The sequence below is a fragment of the Zootermopsis nevadensis genome, unplaced genomic scaffold (assembly GCF_977971745.1).
Source record: "Zootermopsis nevadensis isolate Lab colony 2312 unplaced genomic scaffold, Znev_1.0 Znev_ptg000009l, whole genome shotgun sequence".
Classification (NCBI taxonomy): Eukaryota; Metazoa; Arthropoda; class Insecta; order Blattodea; family Termopsidae; genus Zootermopsis; species Zootermopsis nevadensis.
The window spans coordinates 6,036,235-6,059,133 of NW_028259141.1; the positions used below are offsets into that span (position 1 = coordinate 6,036,235).

General features: G+C 38.1%; 3 protein-coding genes and 1 long non-coding RNA gene across 9 annotated transcripts in view; 2 read left to right on the plus strand and 2 right to left on the minus strand.

Moving 5' to 3' along the window:
* The window catches only part of LOC147874422 (uncharacterized), a 168,261-nt gene that overhangs the window by 113,800 nt on the left and 31,562 nt on the right, over nucleotides 1-22,899 (minus strand). The gene's annotated exons all lie outside the window — the stretch shown is intronic.
* Nucleotides 1-22,899, plus strand: part of Gos28 (golgi SNAP receptor complex member Gos28) — a 91,500-nt gene that overhangs the window by 67,136 nt on the left and 1,465 nt on the right. The window contains exons 1-4 of one of the 3 annotated variants that reach the window (XM_022062969.2): nucleotides 19,293-19,421; nucleotides 19,690-19,795; nucleotides 19,886-19,964; nucleotides 21,513-21,709. In XM_022062969.2, coding sequence (XP_021918661.1) covers nucleotides 19,352-19,421; nucleotides 19,690-19,795; nucleotides 19,886-19,964; nucleotides 21,513-21,709 — 452 coding nt within the window. In that variant the 5' untranslated portion in view covers nucleotides 19,293-19,351. Of the gene's footprint in view, nucleotides 1-19,292; nucleotides 19,422-19,548; nucleotides 19,577-19,689; nucleotides 19,796-19,885; nucleotides 19,965-21,512; nucleotides 21,710-22,899 lie in introns of those variants that run through there. The other 2 variants (XM_022062970.2, XM_022062971.2) reach the window with 2 other exon arrangements.
* Nucleotides 4,368-10,059, plus strand: LOC110829342 (E3 ubiquitin-protein ligase siah-1). Of its 2 annotated transcripts, none has more exons than XM_022062965.2 (3): nucleotides 4,368-4,451; nucleotides 4,829-4,987; nucleotides 8,637-10,059. In XM_022062965.2, the coding sequence occupies exons 2-3, from the start codon at nucleotides 4,830-4,832 to the stop codon at nucleotides 9,280-9,282; spliced, it is 804 nt and encodes a 267-aa protein (XP_021918657.1). In that variant the 5' UTR covers nucleotides 4,368-4,451; nucleotide 4,829; the 3' UTR covers nucleotides 9,283-10,059. The 2 variants fall into 2 exon arrangements, with proteins under 2 accessions (XP_021918657.1, XP_021918658.1); XM_022062966.2 differs by having other exon boundaries at nucleotides 4,397-4,545.
* On the minus strand, nucleotides 11,606-19,184 carry LOC110829336 (uncharacterized). 3 transcript variants are annotated; one of them, XM_087345644.1, is made up of 4 exons: nucleotides 19,166-19,184; nucleotides 16,573-16,663; nucleotides 13,024-13,840; nucleotides 11,606-12,463 (listed from the first exon to the last, which is right to left on the minus strand). In XM_087345644.1, the coding sequence occupies exons 3-4, from the start codon at nucleotides 13,824-13,826 to the stop codon at nucleotides 11,800-11,802; spliced, it is 1,467 nt and encodes a 488-aa protein (XP_087201770.1). In that variant the 5' UTR covers nucleotides 13,827-13,840; nucleotides 16,573-16,663; nucleotides 19,166-19,184; the 3' UTR covers nucleotides 11,606-11,799. The 3 variants fall into 3 exon arrangements, with proteins under 3 accessions (XP_087201770.1, XP_021918645.1, XP_021918647.1); XM_022062953.2 differs by lacking the exon at nucleotides 19,166-19,184 and adding an exon at nucleotides 17,101-17,169; XM_022062955.2 differs by lacking the exon at nucleotides 19,166-19,184 and adding an exon at nucleotides 16,958-16,979.

A 22,899-nucleotide genomic window follows, 5' to 3' on the forward strand; every position in this document is an offset into this window, starting at 1 on the left:
GTTTCCCGGAGCCCCAAAGCTATTTTGAACTTGGCCGCGTGTCCTGCCGTGGCCTGTGAGAAATCGTTTTGGACTTTTTGAAATTGGCATCGAAACGTGAGGATAAAGACAGTAGACATCCATAGGTGTTTCTGTGTCTGTTATAAGAACTTCAGTTATTTTTTTAAACGACGCTTTGTGTAACTTAAATTATAAAGCGTCGAATACTTTCCTGGCATTTGTCTCAATAAATTAAGGAAAATAACGAAATATGAGTCAGTATAAGTCTCTGTATTGAGGTTTGAACCGGAAGCCTGAATATAAGCTGGTATACTAACCACTCGACTGCGACGATCGATACATTTTATAATTCACGTGCTGAGCACACAGTGTGAGTGGAATACGGAGGTGAGTGTGGTAATGTCATCTGGAATGCTTCTCTGTGTTATCTCGTAGAAATCGACCGGCGTTGATGAGGTAATCATCAGGGCGATGATGGAGACAGCACCTCTGAAACGTCGGAAAATTGCTATTAGACCATGAGGCACAATATACCCAGAACACAATCATGTTTAAGATTATGTAGGTCTGTCATTGCGTTGTGTAACGGTTATTAGCCATTCATTAGTTCCTGTGTTTTGAAATAACTAATAAATTGAGAAAAAAAATGTATTTCACTTTTTAGCACGCACTTTGTCCTGAAACGTTTTGATCGTAATCGGTTGCCGATAATATATTTAATTTTGTGCAAGAGTGTTTAATTTAAAAAGACTAAATGGAGCGAAAGAATTGTTCATGGATTGTCATTACTTACCCTTTTTGAGTTACTCTTAGTGTAAAGCACAAACTAATGTTATACAGTGTGTCCCATAAATCCAGGATTATATGAAAACTATGTTATTTGGGAAAAATACAGAAAAATGTTAAGAGGGGGAAATGTTGTTGAAAATCACGTTTTCCATCTCAAGTGTTGGAAAATTTTTTAACTAGCCGTTACGATGCTTCATCAACAATAGTAAAAAATTCCGGCCGCTTTGCCATGTTGACATGACAGTTTCCCATAATACCCGTCTCCTTCACTACCGTTTTCCCATGCGCTGGAAACACATTTCCCTGTCATTGCCATAAACCCCGACCAGAAGGAACAAAAATATTGACCTTATGACGTCAGGCAGCGTCGTTAAAGATGAATGCTGGCCTGGCTTTAATGTAGATCGAATCTAAATCACACTGAATTTAATGTCCACAATATCAGCCGAAGTTCGATTCCCATCAGGGCAAGCTAATTCCCTTCTTCACAGCACCCAGATACCGGCTCTGGGACTCACCCAGCTTCATATCCAATGGGTGCTGGGTACCTTCTTCGGGACTGGCCGAGGCGTGAAGCTATCCACTCATCTCTATCTAGTGCCGAAATTAAGAATACGTGGAGCTATACCTCCACTCCCCAACACGTCAGCATGGTGTTGATAGTTAATCACCAGGGACAACTTTACCTTCTCCGATTGCCTCTATAATATTTTATTCATTATCTCTCTGTGTTTTTAGGCCTCTAAAAGTAGTGCTGCACTAAATTAAGGCTAACACGACATTTACACTTACAAAACTGATACGCCAGCCCTTTAAATCAGAAGCTCGCCCAAATAATATTTAATAATTCAGTCCGTACCGCAAAGAAAACACCATTACATAAATCGCTATGTTAACGCTGTTAAAGGAAATACTCCGTTTACGCTGAGAATCATGTGAAACCCATAAAATTGCAGATTTATAACTGCTATATCAGGTGGGACGTATAGTTACCACCAGGCTTTAAAGGGATTTAATATTCAGAGAGAATTTTCTGAATTAGTTTGGTTATAAATAGACCACGTGTTCAAATTATTTTGATGCTTATTACCATATGTATTCCTTTTGGATTGTCTTCTTATATAAGAGAATATTGGATTTTTTCCCTGTATGGAAAGGGAATGAGGGACCCTTGGAAATATGGAGAGACAGACAAAGAGAAATATATTCATTAAAGCGCATGAAACTTATTACATATTCATGGCGAACAAGGGACTTGAGATTTGTCACGAATGAGAACACTTGTGTGACGTAAACTGAAGGGGTATATTTCTGTTCCCACTAATTATTTCAACAATCCATTTTGTGGAAACAAAGCTTTACCGACACTGCATTTGAATATTAAAAATAAAACTAATTGTAATTTTGTTGACAGAAATATACATATATTTTTATTCCTGTATTTTTCTCAAACTCGCCTTTTATAAATACGAAAACCGACTTGATAGGTGCTTTTGTAAACTAAAAGCAGATCTTTTTCTTAGACAGGATCAGCTGGAAGAAAAACATTTCGGTTAATTAGTAGGAGTTAATGTTTTTAGGACGGCATTTCATATGAAGTCTCGGATTGAAGTTCGCGTCAATTCTCCGCTCAGACAGACATTATTGTGTCGAGGCTGGGCACAGTGGTTAGATCAACCGAAAAAGAAAAAAATCAGTGATTAATTGTGAATAATAAAAAAGCAGTCTGTGGATGGCTCCCAAATGCGCAGACACCCTTGACAAAACAGGTGGAAATAATGTGGTACAAGAGAACGATTTGATATCAAAGAGAAAGCATTGTGACGCTGATTAACACGGCACAGTGGTTAGGCTTTGTTTATTCCCGTACATTGCATCTTTGTTGCTGCAACAATTCATACAGAGGTTTCCCAAAAATATATTTAACAGATTATAGCGAAATGGTAAGTATATATACCACCTGCTTGAACGATAATAATTATTTATGGGCTTTGCATGATTCTCAGTGCAAAGAGCGATTATTTCCTTAAATTGTATTATTAACTGGTTGAGCTTTGTGATGCTGAAGTGTGTTTTCTTTGCGGTACGGACGGATATATTTAATATCATTTACTAAGAGCTTCAGATTGAAATTGTTTTAATCTGGTTTAAAAATCTCGTTGGAATTTAACGGGGTATTTTTATTTTATATTGTCTTCACGTGAAACAGATGAATGTTTACGAATTTGTTCTTGGTATTTACCTATAGACAAATTTGTGTTTTTGTTTATGATATTTAAGTTTGAGCCCAGTAAATAAAAGTTATCTGTATGCTATTATTATTATTATTATTATTATTATTATAAGCTGATATGTGCCATTCAATTATGATGCCCCATTGTATCCTTGTAGCTTCATGATGGCGTATTTTAACGCAATTTTGAAAATCAATAGTGATAAAGCATCTGTGTAGGAAATGCATTAAGCAGATTCTCAATTGTATGTGTTGCAGTCTGCCTAACATTATCAACCCCACGTAAATGGGAAAAGTATTTTTTTCTCATTTAAAAAATTCTGTGGAAATATGCATTTTAAAAAATTCGTACAAAAATAAAAAAATGTGCAATTCTGTTAACGCAAAGTGTAGCGACTCCATTTTTCAATGCCTGAGTTGGTAGTAGATCTGTACAGTGAGGTTTTTAGTCAGCGCAACCGTGAAGCGGCGTTATGCGTTATGGATCGGCATTGCTTGACGGGAGAGGCGCATTACTCTCCCGTCGGAGTCCGCGCTAGAGAAAGAAGACAAATCTTGTATTTACAAGAAGTAGAAGTGAAAACCAGTGAAATAATGCTGAAAATACTGTATGCCCTGGAATTATATTGTGTTAATTTGCTTCATGATGAGATGATATTGTTGCGTCATATTGTGATGATTATAATTGTTTATTTTAACCGTCTAATCACAATAAAATATTTTATTAAATATTAAAATATCAAAATATTATTACTATAATTAACATTTAATATTTAAAATATTTATTACTATAATTAACATTTAATATTTAAAATATTTAAAATATATTAAAATGATGCTATTTCTATCGAAATGTTCGATTAACAATTAGAGCATCATTGTTGTAAATAATAATAATTGTAAATCGAACATTTCGATAGAAAGAGCATCATTTTACTATATTTTAAATATTTTAAATATTAAATGTTAATTATAGTAATAATATTTTGATATTTTAATATTTAATAAAATATTTTATTGTGATTAGACGGTTAAAATAAACAATTGCTTCATGATGTTGTTTGTCATCTTTATCAAAACAAACATGGAAATCTTTTAGGTTAGAGTTATGAGGTATAGGAACAATGTACATTATATTATTTCTTCATAATATAGATCTGAAATGTTATGCAAAAACATTATTTATCATTATTTTCTCATAATATTTCCTGGCGTCTCGTTTTATCTAATACATGAACACTCATTAACTTTGCATTTTGTAACTACACTGATTTTTTCCCCATAATATCGATCTTTAATGGTTGTTATCGATTTCGATTGAATCGATTTATATCGGATACGTCTGGCATGTTGTGCTCAGACGTACACCTACAGCAGAGGACGACAGAGGCAGCGATTGGGCTGAGGGGGTGGGCTGATCCGACAGTTAGTAAGTGATCCATTTAGACATTTTATGTAAATAAAATTAGAATTTAGAGTTTCCAACGCAAATCGAGATTCGGCTTAATATCTGCTTACACTACGTAAGTAAAACATATATGCATATTTAATATATTTTAATGTTTACGTAGCAAAGTTGAAAGAATATTCCGTAGCTCAGTGGAAAACGTTGCTTATTTGTAAAAGATTTCAAATAAGTCTCAATGAAGCACATTTTAAGATATCTGTAGTTCTGATATTCGTTTTTAAGACGGTCGCATTTTACCAAGATGTGGTTCGTCCTGAGATTTCTGATGGACGAGAAGGCTTCCATATAACTGAGATTATTTAAGTAGCAGTCATAGTGACTTGAAACACATGTTTCAGGATGATGCCCTCAGATCGTGATGACTTCCAGGCAATCCTCAACTTACTTGAATGTGAAATATGCAATAGACCTACAAGTCCTCCTATTGTTATGTGCGAAATCGGACATCACATATGCCATGTTTGCAGACCCAACATGCAGACATGTCACACCTGCAGGTAAAACTGTATCTAGCTCGTCGAACCTTCTGGAATAGACTTCTGGTCGGGAACTTGCGTACGACGTGCCAGTGTGTTACTGGACGTATTTTCACGAAGATTAGCTTCAATATCGTGTCATTAGAAGCGACTATATCTTTGTACATTTTAATTTATTACCAAAAATAATACCAGTATGGCGTCCGTGCGCATTTGTGATGTAGCGGTGACATGGCACGAGTCAAATTAGGTATAATTTTGAAAATATGCAGTTGTTGAGGATTTATTTTCTTCCAAGAATGTAAACAAACAACGTGGTATCACCAAAAATGTTTTCTGTATTAAAGGCACAGTTCAGTTTAGTGTTTCATAAAATCAAGCTAACTAACACGAAAGCCCGCCACCGGCCACTGTCCTGAGCCAACTCCATCCATTTGCCATTCTCACAGCCAACCTCCCTAAGATCCGTGTTGATATTATCCCCTCATCTCCTTCTTGGTCTGAACAGTGGTCGTTTTCCAGAAGGATCCCCCACAATAACTGTATACACCTGTTGCCTCCCATGCGTGCTACATGTCCAGCCCACCGGAGCCTCCTAGAGTTCACTATTCTAGGTGACCCGTACAATTCACGCAGAACCTTTTAAATTCCCCACTTGTTTTGTACCCCCTAGGTCCAAATATCTTCCTGAGCACTCTGTTGTCAAACACTTGTAATCTACGTTCTTCCTTCAAGGTAAGAGACATGTTTTATAACCATACAAGACAACAGACAAAGTTATTGTTCTATTTATCCTGATCTTTAGTGTTTTGGATACCAAACGGGACGGTAACAGTTTTTGAATTAAATAAAAACAAGCTTTTCCCAAACGTATTCTAGTCTTAATTTCAACGTGGACATAAGCAGGCTCGTTGCTAATAATTTAATACCACGAATAAGCGTAATTTTTGAACTGAACTTTCGGGAAAATTTATAGAATTGTAACACGAAGTAGACACCGATTATTTGTTCTCGACTTAACTCAAAATCAGCAACAGAAGAATTGTATTTAATCAGTCTGCGTATTGGTGAGGATGGAAAGTGATTGGTTGTTTGTGTCACGGTGATAGCCTAACGATGCCCACGTACAGATGGCACTGCAGGGCTTCTATTGTTTATATGGTGTTATTATCTGGGGGATGGACAAAGGGTCCGGTAGAAGCCCAGTTTCACAGAGACATAGTCTCACCCCAACGCAAAAATAACAATAATGTGACGTCATCAGCGCTGCTAGGTAATTGTGCTGAACGAAATATATAATTAAATTGTTTTTGTTGATATTCTGAGTCACATAGTAATTACTGGACCTATAATATTCGCTGCTCATATTTTTATAAAATTCTAAGTATTATTGTTACAAATGGTGTGGAAATCAAATATGCCAACATTGTAGTGAACAGCCACGTTTTTATTCGTTCTCAAGAAGAAATGTACGTGTGACGTCATACAGAATGCTCAGGTGCATGAAATGACATGTTGATGTGTAAATTGTACACATAAGGTGATTATAAACACTTGTTTTCTCAGTTAAAATTAGCATTAAATTATATAGATTGACAAATAGAGTTTTGATAGACGAAAGTTCTGTATCTTCAGTTTAAACAAGAATATACACCTTATAAATTTTTTTTTTAACATTTGGCTTGGACCAGTGGTATTCAACCTTTTTTGTTCGTGTACCTTGAGCCACGGTGGTCTAGCGGTTAGAACGCTGGCCTTGTAATCCTGGGGTCTCGGGTTCGATTCCCGGCGGTGCCCGAATTTATAACTTGTGTTGGGCAAGGCCGTGGTCTAGGCAACACGGAGTTTTCCTCCATGGCGTCCCAACAATTACTCCATTCACACACAGAAGAAGGCAATGGCAAACCACTTCTGGATCATCTGCCAAGAACGTATATGAACAGGTCCCAGTCCGAGAAAAGGATGGAAGGATCCTGTTCATATGGACCTGTCGTCAGACAGAACACTAAATAAATATAAAATAACCCCCAGACATAATTTCTCTTCAACTTTGTACCCCCAAAGTTGTTGGTGTATAATTCAAGTTATACATAGTATATAATCTACATCTAAAATAAATTACATTACTGATTATTCAGTGTTTATCATAAAATATATATTTTTTTAAAATTTCACGTACCCCTGGGGGTACGCGTACCACAGGTTGAATACCACTGGGTTAGACTGTTTATATTTTTTAGCATATTGTAGCATTTTTAGAAGTAAAATGAATGAGTGGCATTCAGTGACACGATTTTATATTATTATGATAAATAAAGAAGCTTGATATTGAAAGGCGTGCAGAGGTTTTGTCTGAAAACCTGTTTAGAACAGACGTAGATGTAATTTGGAGAATACCAGTAAAATTAATTTTATATAAATAGATTGGGATGATATGGAGTGGATTCATCTGGCTAAGGATATGGACAAGTGGCAGGCTTTTATGAACACGGTATTGAGCCCTTCGGGTACCATAAAGGCATACATTGAGACTTATTTTTGGCTATTATTTTGAAAATTAAAATTCAACACAATTAAATATAACGAAGTAACTAACTATATGGCTTAGGGAACACGAAGGTTCATCACCGAATTAACCAAAGCCCTCCACCGGACCCTGTCCTCGGCCAACAAAATCCAATCTCCTTCAACTCCTATCTCCCATAGATCCCGCCTGAGATTATCCTCCCATCTACGTCTAGGTCTCCCCAGCGGCCTCTTTTCCTCAGGCTTCCCAAATAGTGGACCCAACCAACCAGATGGCTTACCGAACCCGAAGGTTCATCACCGAATTAACCAAAGCCCTCCACCTGACCCTGTCCTGGGCCAACAAAATCCAGTTTCCTTCAACTCCTATCTCCCATAGATCCCGCCTGAGATTATCCTCCCATCTACGTCTAGGTCTCGCCAGCGGTCTCTTCCCCTCAGGCTTCCAAACGAACACCTCTTGCCCATCCCTCAACACCTGCAATCTATGTTCCTCCCTCAGAGTGAGAGACCATGTATCACACCCATACACAACAGGCAAAATTATTGTTTTGTACACTTTAAATTTCAGGTTATTAGAAATCAGGTGGGAAGACAAAATACTTTGAACTCAGAAGTAGTATTTCATGGTTAGTTGAGCGACTAGTAGCTTTACAAGTATAGCTATGCTTTATTAATATTTAACAATTATGGTATTATGAAAGTTTTATCGTGTAGTGGGCATATTTCTTTAAGAGACTGCATGATTTACACGTGTTAAAAGGGGTTGTTTGAAACCGATCTAATTCTGTTTTCATTTAGAGCTGTGTTATTATTTTTAATATTTACGTCAGTTTTGTTATTAGGAATTCCATCAGAGTTAATGATGACGTAATAGTTTTTTTTAAAGGTTTGTGAGTGATATTTATAGTTTTAAAATAAGTTCCAGGTCTTATGTTTTTTATATTGTTACCACTACTACTCCTACTACTTAAAATGTGGTTAGGTAAGGTATACAAAATATACAACATCGATCTATTATTGAGGTTATGTTTCTAAGTAGTGAACTAGTCGCGACCATTTTCTCATCACCGGGCTTCAGAAATTAGTCGCACTTGAGACAGATTTGAAACGTTTCTGCTTCTCAAAATTCCCATGTTTCCAGGTCCGATATCACTCAACTAAGGAACGACTTCGCTGAATTTGTATCGAACTTGATAATGTGCACATGTCGATACTCGAAATACGGGTGTCGAGAACAAGTGAATCACGATCAGCGATCGCAGCACGAAGATGTTTGCCCCTACTTGCCTATAGAGTGCCTCGCAGGGAAAGGTGAGAAACAAGTGAGCAAATGTGGCTGGAAAGGAATGAAAAGCGAGCTCTTGGAACATGTTCGTTCTGTGCACGGCGCGGAAATGATTCGTCTGGGTCAGGCGGTGGAAGGCATAGAGTGCGGTGGGTTTGACAGAACCTCTGTCAAGGTCACGTTGGTGTGCGCGGTCGGAGATCTGTTCTGGCTGACTGCAAAAAATGACATGGAGAATAACACGCGCCTGGAAGTTGTTCAGTATATTGGATCTAAGAGGAAAGCCGAACAATTTCAATATAAACATGAACTTACATCTCTTGACGGAAATACTGTCATCTCTTTCCTCAGCTCAACGATAAACTGCTTTGAAGACATCGGTACGGTTCTAGACTCTAACCTCTGCTTACATATAGACATTAATTTTTTCAAGAAATTATTTGTCGATATTAATAAACATGTGCCTTGGTACAAACTTACAATTCAGAAAGCCACGAATTAATAGGATTCTAAGTGCACTGAGATTTTTTATTTTTCTAGCCCAGACACGTTTTAAAATCACTGAAAATCATACTCATTACCAATCTGTAACCTTCTGAATGTCGGTGATTCTGTTTTTTATATTCACAAGGAACAAAACTGATTGTACTTTATATTGAAAACGAATTTATTGTACTTTTAAGATTTTTGGACGCGCTGTTTAAATAAAAATTTAATGCACATGCAGAGAAATTTTATGAAACTGTTGGCAGAGGTTTGAAAATTGCTCAAGTTATTTAGATAATGGTGGTAACATTGTTTTATACGTAACTTTGGACGTGACATACAAACTTATGTAAAATTAAGTTTTTTACTAATGTTTATCGTACTTTATTAATCGTAATGCTGTAGTAATTATAAAATCTGTTTTAAAAAGTGTGTAATTCCGGTTAAACTCATGATACTTATAGGCTGTAGACATTGCGCTCTGACCGAACGACAGCTGTTTTAAAAGCTCATGAATCTGCATTGTAAGAGCTACCTTCTCAAAATAAAATTTAATAAAGATCATGGAAAATAAATAAGGTTGATTCAAAGAAAGAAATCCCACGCTATCTGCAATTGGTAGCTGAACGCAGTTGAGTGATCTGCCGTTGTGCACTCCATTTTGAATATTATTAGCTGACATTTTAAACAGATTTCGTGAATGTGTGTTCATTATTGATTTTATTTTGTTATAAACTATAAGATTTTCCGTGGACTTTGAATGTGAGAATATATTTCATATTATGTAAGTGTATGTACGCCTAATCATTTACAGAAATAATTCTGTCTTCTTCAGGGCGATATACCTAAAGCTGGTGCCAAGAATGGTAATTGGTTAACTACGTACGTAGATCAGTAATTCCTGAGAAGGTTATAGTTGATCAGGTCGCCTCTTATGGAACTTAAATGTTCATTATAGAGTTTAAAAGGCCCGCCATTAATTCTTATCCTGAGTGTGATAAAAAGAATGAGATAATAGGATGGAAAAATTATGTAATGAGGAACTCTATAGTTTGTATTGTTAGCCAATGTATTTTCACGATTAGCCTGTCAAAAGTTGACGGGAATTAAGATTTTTGTGTGAGCAGCGGTACAATTTATTGCAGTATTATCAAATTTATTTACAAACTAAATTAATTTAAAAACGTCTTCCGTCAGGTCACACGGTGGCCTTGTTTTGATTTGTTGCTACCAGAGTTGCCACCGTCAGAATCTCAATTTCTCCGAGTCGGACATTGGTTATTTTTCAGGAGTAGGTGAATAATCAGGTTATTTTTCGCTGTCGATGTGTTTTACGTATTCTTTGTATTGCTGACCAAATGTTCTTTTTAATTTACTTATCACTGACGGTTTATGAAGTAATTAACTTTAAGTAGACGTTGGACATCGGCTTTTGCTTGTTTTTTTTATTTTTTTTGTAGTGTTCTGTCTGACGACAGGTCCATATGAACAAGATCCTTCCATCCTTTTCTCGGACTGGGACCTGTTCATATACGTTCTTGGCAGATGATCCAGAAGTGGTTTGCCATTGCCTTCTTCTGTGTGTGAATGGAGTAATTGTTGGGATGTGGGATGCCACGGAGGAAAACTCCGTGTTGCCTAGACCACGGCCTTGCCCAACACAAGTTATAAATTCGGGCACCGCCGGGAATCGAACCCGAGACCCCGAAATATTAATTGGCAATGGCTGGCGTAGAAGTAGTATCTACACATTCCACCTACTTTTAAAAAATAAATAACTTCGTTTTGTATTAATTGGGTTCATGTAATAGTGTAAAAAGAGATAATTTCCGAAAAAAACATAAAATGGGTTTTCTTTGTAATGGTGAAGGGATGTGTTTTCTTTGCGGTACGGTCTGAATTCTTAAGTAATATTTAGATTAACTTTGACTTCGAAAGGTTAAACAAATAGCATTTTAAACTGGTTGCAGCATTTGAGCCAACCATATAATGAATTAACGTTATGCGAGCACATTTTAATTAAATTTAATCACGTGTTTTACATATTGTAACATTACATTCGACACGCTTTTTAAAAACTGACAATAAGGAATCGAATTACTGTTCTTTGTTTATTGGCTCTGACCGCATTCTTATTATTCGCAAATGTAATACATCGCTTCTGGATCTATGTAGGCAACTCAGCGAAAAAGAGTTTTGTAAATATTTATAAATACGTCTGCTTTATTGGAAAGCAAATATCAGTTTAGGCAAATCTTTGTGACTCAACATGTAGACACTTCATAATTGAAGGTCTACCTGCATATTTAATGTGGTAATTCAGTAAATAATGAGTATGCTACAAGTTATTTATTTATTTATTTATTTATTTATTTTTACACAGACCCACTATGCTCTACAGTTTAGCTATATTTCATGATAAAAGTAACTGCCGATTACAAGACAGAAGTCAAATTTCTAAATGATACGAAAGCCTTGCAGAATCTAACCTTATTTCTTGCTGTGACCGAAATATTCAGGGGTAGGAAACTCTTCAAGAAGGGCTAATATTCCACGTGTTACGTCTGAACTTTTCAATATTTAACATATATCCAGGTATCAGCCCGTCGCCGTCTACAAAATGTGTCTTATACATTTCGACGTCAATTTGAAAATAGGGTTTGGAAGAAAAAATGTTACCTTCATCTTCGAAAATACTTCTAGTTGCAGTGAAGAATGATATGCCCGTTTTACCATCAACAGATACAAATTCATGTCTGTAACGAAATTGTTTGGCTATGTCTGGAGATCCAATGTAATAAACAGCTTCTAAGTGTTTCTCCGCGTCGTGTTTCAAAGTGAACCAAAATAATTCTTCGTGTGCGCACACTAAATTAATCTGCATGTAATCGTCTATGTGAAGGCAGGGTTGAGTTTGTCCTATCCGTTGCTTAAAGTAGATCATTTCCATGCCGTGTTCTTCAATCACGTGTCCTAGCAAGTCGCTTTTCTTTCCTTTCCAACCGCATTTCAGGACTTCCTGTGTTCCGGTTCCTACAAGACACTCCACAGGCTGAAATTGACAGAATAATTCATGCGTGTTTATTTTATGGGGGTCCATGACGACCTTACAGCCATGCCACGTGTAACGACATTTAGCCTTCAGGAGACTGGAGACTTTCTCTGCAAAGATGTTCCTCATTCTGGTGATAATTCCCCTGTAACAGGAAACGTTACGTCATTAGACAAAAGAATGGAAAGCAGCCATCACGAAATTAATTCCCCCTCCCCAATTAACGCGCGGCTCTGAACTGTCTTCATTCGCATGGTCTATGATTTTTACCGTACGTATACTTAAAACTCTAAAAAAAAAATTCCGCAATTGAAAACATTATTTTTCGTCAGAATGTTTAGCATTACAATTACCTTTAAGATAGTAGAATTCGAAACGCCTCAGATACTAAATCGAGTCGATAGACGTGATCCATAGCCAGTTTAATCCAATTTTCATCCACACGGATTATTTCTCCAAGATCCGTTATCTGTTTTAATACCATTGGTCGTTATAACCGAGATTAATATATGAGATGTCAGATTCTCACGGCTTTTAAATGTCTGTGTTTGCCTTTTGGGTTGTATATCGCGTGGGATTATGCAGAAGTACACGTAGACACCACACTCGAGAGCTAGTAGGGCACATTAAAGGCTCCATAAAGCTTAGAACAAACTTATTTAAGTATTAATAGTTACAGAAATGGGGAAGTAAATAGGTCACTACCTGCATAAGTGGCATATCTTCAGATTTGGTCTGCAGCTGTCACATATCATGTGACCATTGCAGCAAAGCATAATCGGAGACACCATGATCTCAATGCACATCAGACATTCCAGACGGTTCTGAAGTTGACACTTCAAAGTATCTAAAGGTTCTTTCTCCTCGGTGGTTGACATGGGCCGACGGGTAGATCCCGAGGGCCCCTGGCCTTCATCTTCCTGCGTTCCTCGAGTCTGCAAAGAACTCCAAGGTTCTATGACGCTCCGAACTTCCCAAGCCCTTAATATTTCTTGGGGATCCGAGGGTGTGGACGACTCCGGGCTTGGAGGTGATTCCTCAACCGGAAACAAAGTTGGAGGCGATTCCAGAGGCGATTCCGGGCGCCGAAGGAATGGCAGAAAACTCGGAGGCTGTTCCTGGTGTTCAAGCAAATCTGCAAACGAAGGCAGGCTCGGAAGCGATTCCGGGCGTCGAAGGGGAGGCGGAAGACGCAAGGGCTGTACCTGGTGTTCAAGCCAATCTGCAAACGTAGGCCGTAACGGAGGCAGCTCCGGAACCGATTCCATGCGTCGAAGCATTTCCGTGATGCGTGGAAACTCTTCGAGAATATTCGTAACTCGAGGTAGCTCGAGGTGTAGAGACATTTCTGGAAATGGAGGCACTTCCCCAAGCGGAGGTAGCTCCCAGCGTGAGGTTAATGCTGGTTGCTCCAAATCTGGAGGCTGGTCGGGAATTATATTCTCTTCTGATATTTCTTCTGCATCTGGCGCTGTAGATCGTGAAGTTTGTGTATGTTGATCTTCCATGTTCTTTTCGAAGTCTGTGAAGAATATGTATACATTATACTTGTAAATTATCAGCTGGGTACATTAGATTGCAATGGAGTTGTTTTGAGTATTGAAATGGCGAAGATCTGCAAGAAATCTGTTGTGTAAGGTGTTATTACAAGATTTCTGTCTTCTGGGTTGTTGCGCTGTGTAGTCTGGTCGATGTTTACCAACGTTTCAGAGGTCATACTGCCTCCGTCATCAGGGCGCAACAACCCAGAAGACAGAAATCTTCATACTCATCGCCCTGATGACGGAAGCAGTTTGACCTCCGAAACGTTGGTTAACATCGACCAGACTACACAGCGCAAGAACCCAGAAGACAGAAATCTTCATACTAAGAATCGCCCTGATGACGGAGGCAGCATGACCTCTGAAACGTTGGTTAACATCGACCAGACTACACAGCGCAACAACCCAGAAGACAGAAATCTTCATACTCATCGCCCTGATGACGGAGGCAGTATGACCTCTGAAACGTTGGTAAACATCGACCAGACTACACAGCGCAAGAACCCAGAAGACAGAAATCTTCATACTAAGAATCGCCCTGATGACGGATGCAGTATGACCTCTGAAACGTTGGTTAACATCGACCAGACTACACAGCGCAAGAACCCAGAAGACAGAAATCTTCATACTAAGAATCGCCCTGATGACGGATGCAGTATGACCTCTGAAACGTTGGTTAACATCGACCAGACTACACAGCTCAACAACCCAGAAGACAGAAATCTTCATACTCATCGCCCTGATGATGGAGGCAGCATGACCTCTGAAACGTTGGTTAACATCGACCAGACTACACAGCGCAACAACCCAGAAGACAGAAATCATCATACTCACCGCTGTGAAAACCTCAAATCTTATGTGTTATTACAACATTCGCCTATAGAACCTGAGTAGAAATACGCAAAATCTGAGTTTGAATGGTCAATTTTCAACGAATAAGAAACTACATTTCGCCCGGTATGTACAGGTGTATAGAGCCCATGTCTCTCTCGAAAATTCGTTGTTTATTTTGATACTTGAGATTTGAGGTTCTTACAGCCATGAAGATGTTGACGATGGTCTTATGGGTAGTAACGTCGTTATGTGGACTTGTAGGTACGAACGTTTTGAAGAAGCGTTTTACCTCCATCTTTAGCCTAAAAGATGGAGGTATCATTTTAAATTTAGCAAACGTTTATTCAAAACGGAACACCAAGGATGAGGATGATATTAAAGTGGATTTTTTTTTTTGGATATCGGTTGTGAGGATAGGAGAATGGAAGTATATGCATCAAGATCGTGCCTAATGGTATTGGCTATTTCAGTTTCTTACCGCTGAGTTAGTAAGACTAAGTAATTTGTTATGTAGAAAGGAAAAATTTAATTAGGAGGTCAATATTTAGTTTATTAAAACACTCCTACAAAATTTATTTACGAGAATTATTCTAGAAATGTTGTTAAGAATTAATAACAGCCCCATAACAAATCTTGATTTTCCATTTCAATACGTTTACATGTAGCCATTGTTTAATACGCATTTTTGTTTCCAGACCCTTATTAGAATTTTACATTGAAAAGGACTGTACTAACTCTTGCCATTAGCTTCACGTCATACCTGTCTTTTTTGGAGCGTAAGGCAATTTTAATCGAGATCTGAGTTTCTCAAGGGCGGAGTATGAAAATGATTTTTTAGAAGCTTATGCCAGAGAACACGGTGCAACAGCCAAGAAGACAGACATCTTCAAAGCAATTTTATTGTTGGCTTCTCCCAAATATAAACGTCCATATTCAAGTTTACCAAAGTTCATTTTCCTCGCCCTGTTATTTTTTGTCAATTTATTAAACCTCACAATACCAGTAATCAGTATTAAGGATGTATAGTCGGCGCACTAGTCTTTGGCCGGTGGAGAAGCTGGCGGACGGGCCTAGTCTCTGTACCTGAGGTGGCACGGTCAGTGTATTTATTTTGTTTGGGCGTTCGGTCCGATAAGCTCCTCGGTGCAGTCAGCATTATACTATCGCACAAGTGACTCGCTCCTAGCCTTCCCCTTGAAAATTCCACCGGCCAAAAACTACTGCGCCGACTATACAGCCTTAATACAAAACAACCGAAGGAGCTATAGCGCCTTTGAACCCACTATTACTGTTTATCATCAGAAACATTAATATATTAATCCCGCTGCCCGCGGGCCACATCCTGCCCTAGACTAACCAGAACAGCGAAATTATTTGTTAATTTGTTACCAGTTACTTTAAGATCATTTATTGTATTTTTTCTGAACGATTTAAAAATTAGTGGTACAAGTGCCGCATATACCATTGACTTTAAAACTCTAATTTCAAATGTAAGCTGTTACAGGAGCAAATTCAGAATAATATATAGCTCTGTCGCAATTTGTGTATGTTTCACTAACGTTTATATTTGAGCATATACTATGGCAGTTTGTCTTTTGTGAATGATTATTGTTAGGGATAACAAAAATTGGCTATTAGTTTTAGAAAATGGTGCCAGGTGAGGTTTCTTGGCCCTTGGGTCTGACGAGAAAACTGTTTTTGTCCCGAGGAAATAAAAAGTTGACCACTTTGCATTAATCCATCATATATAAATTACGATATTGATCAGCAATGTAATGTTTACCACGTCATATCACTTCTGTAATTTCTTATTGTTGTTGTAGCTTTGATTGTGTCTGGTAATTTGTCTGCTAGACATTCAGTCAACAGAGATACTTACTCTATTCACTCAATATGTGTTGAAGAATCAGGTTTGTTGTCCGAGACCATTCCTTTCCACTGCCAGGGTGTGTCTTCTTGCCGTGTTGGAGCTAGAATGGCAAGCGACTTCGGTTATCGTGTGAATTGAATAAATCGATAGTCGATCACTGTTATTATCAATTGATTCAAAAATGCTTTAAATTATGAGATTTAAAATACCCTACATATTTTTAGATAACAAATTTTCTATGTACGCTGCAGGCTTAGTACCACTTATAATTAATTACAATTGTAGGTGGCTTGTGGTTTGTTAATTTAGGAAATGCAATATTAAAAATTACACTAACAACACAGAGCCATAATCGCGTACAGTTAAATATGTCTGTTGCTAAGTTGGAACCTACCTCATAATTAGTTGATTTATTGGATGTTTAACAATGTTGTATTAAGAACATACTTTGTGTAAGAAGGAATGATGGGCGAATATTATTGAGAACTGAGTTAGCATAGACCAGAAAGGAAGCAAGTGTGTCCTCTTTGAACTTACTACTCTTTGGAAGCGTGCATGACTCATTGAAGTAACCAGCCACATACCCCAATTTCTGGTTCGCCTTTAACAAAATCATTCATCTTTGTTTAGTACAACTGGCTTATACCAGGTGATTCAAAAAGGACTTTACAACTTTGAAAGTGTATAGAAATTTAATAAGAAAGCTTACAGAATCGGTTGAGGTGTCATTTTGTAGCAAAACAAATCAAGTTTGACTCACGTTGTGCTGTAGTACCGAATTCCGTCACCGCGAGCGCAAGCGGCAATGCATTTGAAAATGGCTACTTTCACAGGTGCGGAGCGCGCTCGCTGTGTGCTGTGGTTTGAAGAAACGAAATCTGCGACAATGATTCAATGAAATTTTCGCACCCAGTATGGCAAGGATCCTCCCAGTAGACTTACAATTTACTCTTGGCACAAGAATTCTGTTCGCCATGACAAATCTCCAGGTCGCCCGCGTGTTTCTAGTGCTGTTGTGGAACACGTTCGTGACAGCCCAAAGGTGAATATGTTTTGTGCCCTTAGCAAAGTTAAAGTGTACGGCCCGTTCTTTTTCCATGAGAGAACCATCAACGGTATCGTGTATCTGGATATGCTCGAAAATTTTCTCATACCACAGTTAGACGAAGATGACCAAAAAGGACGCATTCACTTCCAGCAAGACGGCGCACCACCTCACTACCTCACAGAAGTCCGGGATTTCCTCAATAACCATTTCCCAGGTCGGTGGATTGGTCGAACAGGGTCGATAGCATGGCCACTTCGTTCTCCAGATTTGACACCTCTCGATTTTTTCTTATGGGGTTTAATTAAAGATCGTGTGTATGTTCCACCCTTACCGGCCAATCTCACTGAGCTCAAAGCTCGAATCACCGCCGCAGTTGCAGAAGAGACATTGGATATGCTGGATTGTGTTTGGCAAGAAATTGATTTCAGGTGGGATGTCTGCAGTATCACCAATGGCAAACACATCGAACCAAAATGACTGTTTGAGGTAAAACTTAATTTGTTTTGCTACAAAATGACACCTCAACCGATTCTGTAAGCCTTCTGAATAAATTTCTATACACTTTCAAAGTTGTAAAGTCCTTTTTGAATCACTCTGTATTTTGTTCCAACTAGAGCAGAGCGCTCCTTTCGGAGCGCTTTCTCTAGAGTCGTTCTTCTTCGATAAATTCGCGTTTTTCCTTTCGGAGCTCCTTTCGTCTATCAAGATCATTCGGGGGGGGGGGGGTTAGTTTAGTGTCTCATTCAAGTGTTTTAACCCTTGAGTAAGAAACTAAACTACCCCCCCCCCCCGAATGGGGGTTAAAACACTTGACCAACCTCCCCTTGCAAATCTTCGTCTTAAAATCGATCATAAAGTCAGTTTTCATAATAGTCATCGCAATCGTAATATATCGAATTATTAGTATCAGTTTGCCTTATTGGAGTTGGTACTTCAAATAGTTGAAAACGTCTTCTTTCACTTTTCTGATGTTTGAGGCCAACTGTCAGTCAATTTTCAAGAATGCGATTTGCTGCATCTGGAGCAGTGATAATGCGACTGGCTTGATAGTTTTTGATCTCTTTGTTGTGAAGCGTTATTTGTTTACTCGGCATTGTTGTGTTCCAAAACAATGCCGAGTAAACAAATATAAGGTGACATTGTTGATGACGTCATTTCTTGAAGACGACGACAAATCACAAATTTTTATAGTAGAAGAAGAAGAAACGAGCGTGAATATTTTGTTGATTATTCAGATCGCTTTGTAGTGGTGAAAAGTTGTGTTTTCTTTGCGGCACTAACTGAATTATTAAATATTATTTAGATGAGCTTCGGCTTCAAGGGCTAATTCCAGGGAAGGCCATGCGATATCCACTGGACAGAAAGCTGTGTGTACCCTAGGACCATACACAAACACTGAAAGGATTCCTAAGTAATTTATAATTATAAGGCTCATGATTAATTAAACGATTTTCATCAATCGAGAAACCTGTTACAACTCCGGACCTCCTCAATCTAGTATGAGTTGAAAGTAGAAGTTATTAGTTTCTCACTTTAAAACTTTCAAGGACTTACATTAGTTGTCAGCAAAACGCGTTAAAAGTGAACTTAATACATCAAGATATCATCAGTTATCACATTAGAACACTGTGGGCGGTCACTCATATACTGAAACATTTCGTTGCTAGAAGAATAAAGATCTTATCACCGAAAGATAATCTTGCTTTGAGAAGAATATAGACTACCATCTATGAACGTTACATGGAACTGATTGAACATACACGCAGAGTAGATAAAATGGCGACAACAGTGGGAACGAATGGATGGGAAGGTAAATATGACAGCTCAGCTTATGTGAAGTACGTGTATATAAAAATAAATTACATTGTCGCCGACTTTATGCAATAAGAGTGCTGGATGTGTGTGAATGTCGTGAAAGACAAGCAGTTGTAATCGGAGTACTCAATTTGAATATGTCGTTTACAGGTTAGAGAGATCTAGATGATGAAAGTATTTTTAAATAGAGCAAAAACAGACTTTTTTTTGTTGAGATGAACACAAACCCCGTTACCAAATTCTAATAGACACTTGTGTTTCAGATATGCGGAAGCAGGCTCGACAGCTGGAAAATGAGATTGACCTGAAACTTGTGTCATTCAGTAAATTAGGCACAGGTCATGGGCCAATAGGGTACAAGTCTGACAGGTCGGTATTATCCGTAATTTTAAGTATGTTTATTGACATTAGTTACTGCTTTAAGTTTATTTTCATTATTAAAAATATTTCATTTTCTAGTACTGACACTGTTCCATTGCTGAGTGGTGAGCACATGTTTGAAACGATGGCTCTTGAAATTGAACAACTTTTGGCCAAGGTAAGAAATTTAATATTACATACAAGGAATAGAATTACTGGTAGTTATCCTCTTCTCCCATTCCATTTTAATAGAATTACAAATGTGGCTTATTCCGTCTTAGCAAAGAATGGTTTGTTGATAAATAAACATAATTTATGATGACTCTTATTTATAAATCTTCGATTAAAGTTTCTAGTCAGTTTGTGTTTATTAAATACTTATCCCATTCAGATAACATTTGCTTTACAGCTATGGATTGGTAGATATAAAGTTGTTAATCTCATTGCTTGTATAGTTTAAGGCACATATGTTTTCATCAAACCTGCCACTGTAATCTGTCTAAACTGAGGTTCCACATGGGATAGTGATCCTCAAATTTTGTATGCTTGGTAAAAACATTCTGAGACAAACGCTCAGTACAAGTAATTCTAAGTTAAACGTGGTATATGTATTTACCACTGTAATGAACCTTGAGTAATTTCTTGAGTAGCTGAGACTAGTAGCTGCTCCATGGATATAATCAGTTACTTTGTTAGTTTATATCAGAGGTTAGAAAGAGATGAGGGCAGAGTGTCTAAGTCCTTAGCCTGTCATATTATACAGGACAGGATGTATGTGTTTTATTAACATAGTTTAACTTTGTTGTAACTAGACTGCTGAAAACCTAAGGTTCCCGAACATAGTTCATAACTCAAGCCTGAAATATTTTTAAAAATCCACAAAATATAAGATTTGAGATTCTCACAACAGTGATGATGTCCATTTTGGTGTTACCCTTGGGGAATGACCCCCATTACCCACTAGACAGGAGGCTGGGTGGGCCCCAGATTTGGTCTGGACACAGAGGCTATAGGAAAATTGGTACTTGTGGGTTATCAGGACACAAAACAGAGAGGCATGGCCCGACATCATCTGGATTCATATTTAGCAGAGTTCATGTGGCGGCGTACAAATAATAACGGCAATATTTTTAAAACGATTCTAAAATCTATAAGCGAATTTTGGCTTCCGCACACAGGTAGTAACAACAATTAACGTCTCATGCATATCCAAATAATATATAATAATTTGTCATTTATTGAAACAAAATATAATACCTTTCAAATATATGTCATTTTTCCACACACATTAACCTAACCTAACCTATTTTTAAAGTGATGTGTCCCGATAACCTACAAGTACCGAAAAATTTTGTTGGGATCAAACCCTGGTCGTCCAGTCTGTAGTCGGTCACTATACTGACTGAGCTTCCCCGGCTCATAAAAACTATAAATGTTTCAATGATTTCAGTGTGATCATGCCCAGCTTCTTTGCCTTCATGTTGCTTAAACATATTTAAATACAACTATATTCAAGATGTCTAACATGTTAGATGAAGTCGAACCGTCTAATGTTGGGAGTGAGGAAGTGTAGCTCATACTCATTCTTGAACTGAACACTAGATTGGTGTGAGTTGTCAGCAAGACGTCCCAGCTGCACTTTAAACCCTGGAAAATATCATGAAGTGAAGTAAAATAAGTTTTAAGTTGGCTTCTTTGTGGTTAATTACTTGCTGATATGTTACAGTTATCTGTGCTTAATGAGAGACTTGGTGAGATCTCATCGACACAGGCCGCTCCGCCAAGCTCAGCACTACAGCACACATTGCAGCGTCACCAGGAGATTTTGCAAGATTACACGCAAGAGTTCCGAAAGACTCAGGCCAATTACAGGGCACGCAGAGAGAGGGAAGACCTTCTCAATACTGTCCGTAAAGATATTGAGTAAGTCACAGTTTGTTTTGTTGATTTTTCTTTTTTAACTTTACAGAGATATATGATGGTACTTCCTCTATAACTCTCATTCTTAAATTTTTCTTCCTTTCATAAATTGGTTAAGTAATGACCATAAGGTGAAGCTTTTGCCGCAACCGAAGCTGATGAAAGACTCTCGGGCAACAAGCTGTGTCAGGTGGCTGAATTGTGAATGAACCATTTCTTCCGCCAACGTTTCGAGAGCCATCTCTGCTCTCATCCTCAGGGCAGCTGTGAAACGAAACGAAACTGAGCTGGTATCCTGTGACAAAACTTCTATCTGCCCGGAAGGCCGAGCCAGCGAGAGCGAGCACTTGACCTCGTCTGCCAGTTCCTATTGGTCAGCACGAAACAAAGCAACAGATGGGCCACCAACAAGACGATGCTACTACCTGCCGTCCACTGCCAGTTCCCATTGGCATGCGCGCTACATAGGACCAGTTTTGTTTCAAAGCTGCCCTGAGGATGAGAGCAGAGATGGCTCTTAAAATGTTGGCGGAAGAAATGGTTCATTCACCATTCAGCCACCTGACGCGGCTTGTTGCCCGAGAGTCTTTCATCAAGTAATGATCAGTTTCGAATCATTCATTCTCATTCTTTGTTAAATGTTTAACATTTTTGTACCCTCCTTCATGGTGAAAAATATTTTCCGTATCTCAGCCGGTAATTCACAGAATTCCGTGGCTTTCTTTTCCATTCTCAGTATGTATCCCACTTCTTTTGTACAGATTTTATTCAGTTGTATATGATGTGGCCCTACCACTTAAGTTTCAGTACAGTTGTACAGGCACGTTATCTTGATATCCAAATGAGGGTCAAGCAGGGGGAGGGTGGAATGGAAGAAGGTTTCAGTGCAAGTGATAGGAAACATTTCCTCTGCTCCGGTCCTTTGACCACTTGCTCATTATATTGCGTGTGGTGACGATTGTCACCAGATTTCAAAAAGAGGGATTGTGTTTTTAAAGTTACTGGAGACTTAGGGATTTAAGGTATCGAAGGAATACGTAAAGTAATAAATGTTGGTGCTGTACATTAGTCACTGCAGGTAACATTTTTCTGTTGCTGTTATAGGTTTGAAGAAGCGAGAACAATTTTTTGTTTGGTTGAAGTTTAAATTTTGTAATTTGTTATTAAGTCTGCAGGAGTACATTTACTTACAT

Coding starts and splice junctions, on each gene's coding strand:
- LOC110829342 (XM_022062965.2), top strand. CDS start 4,830: ATGATGCCCTCAGATCGTGATGACTTCCAGGCAATCCTCAACTTACTT. Junction 4,988..8,636: donor CAGACATGTCACACCTGCAG/GTAAAACTGTAT, acceptor CCATGTTTCCAG/GTCCGATATCACTCAACTAA.
- LOC110829336 (XM_087345644.1), bottom strand. CDS start 13,826: ATGGAAGATCAACATACACAAACTTCACGATCTACAGCGCCAGATGCA. Junction 12,464..13,023: donor AAGATATGCCACTTATGCAG/GTAGTGACCTAT, acceptor TTCCTGTTACAG/GGGAATTATCACCAGAATGA.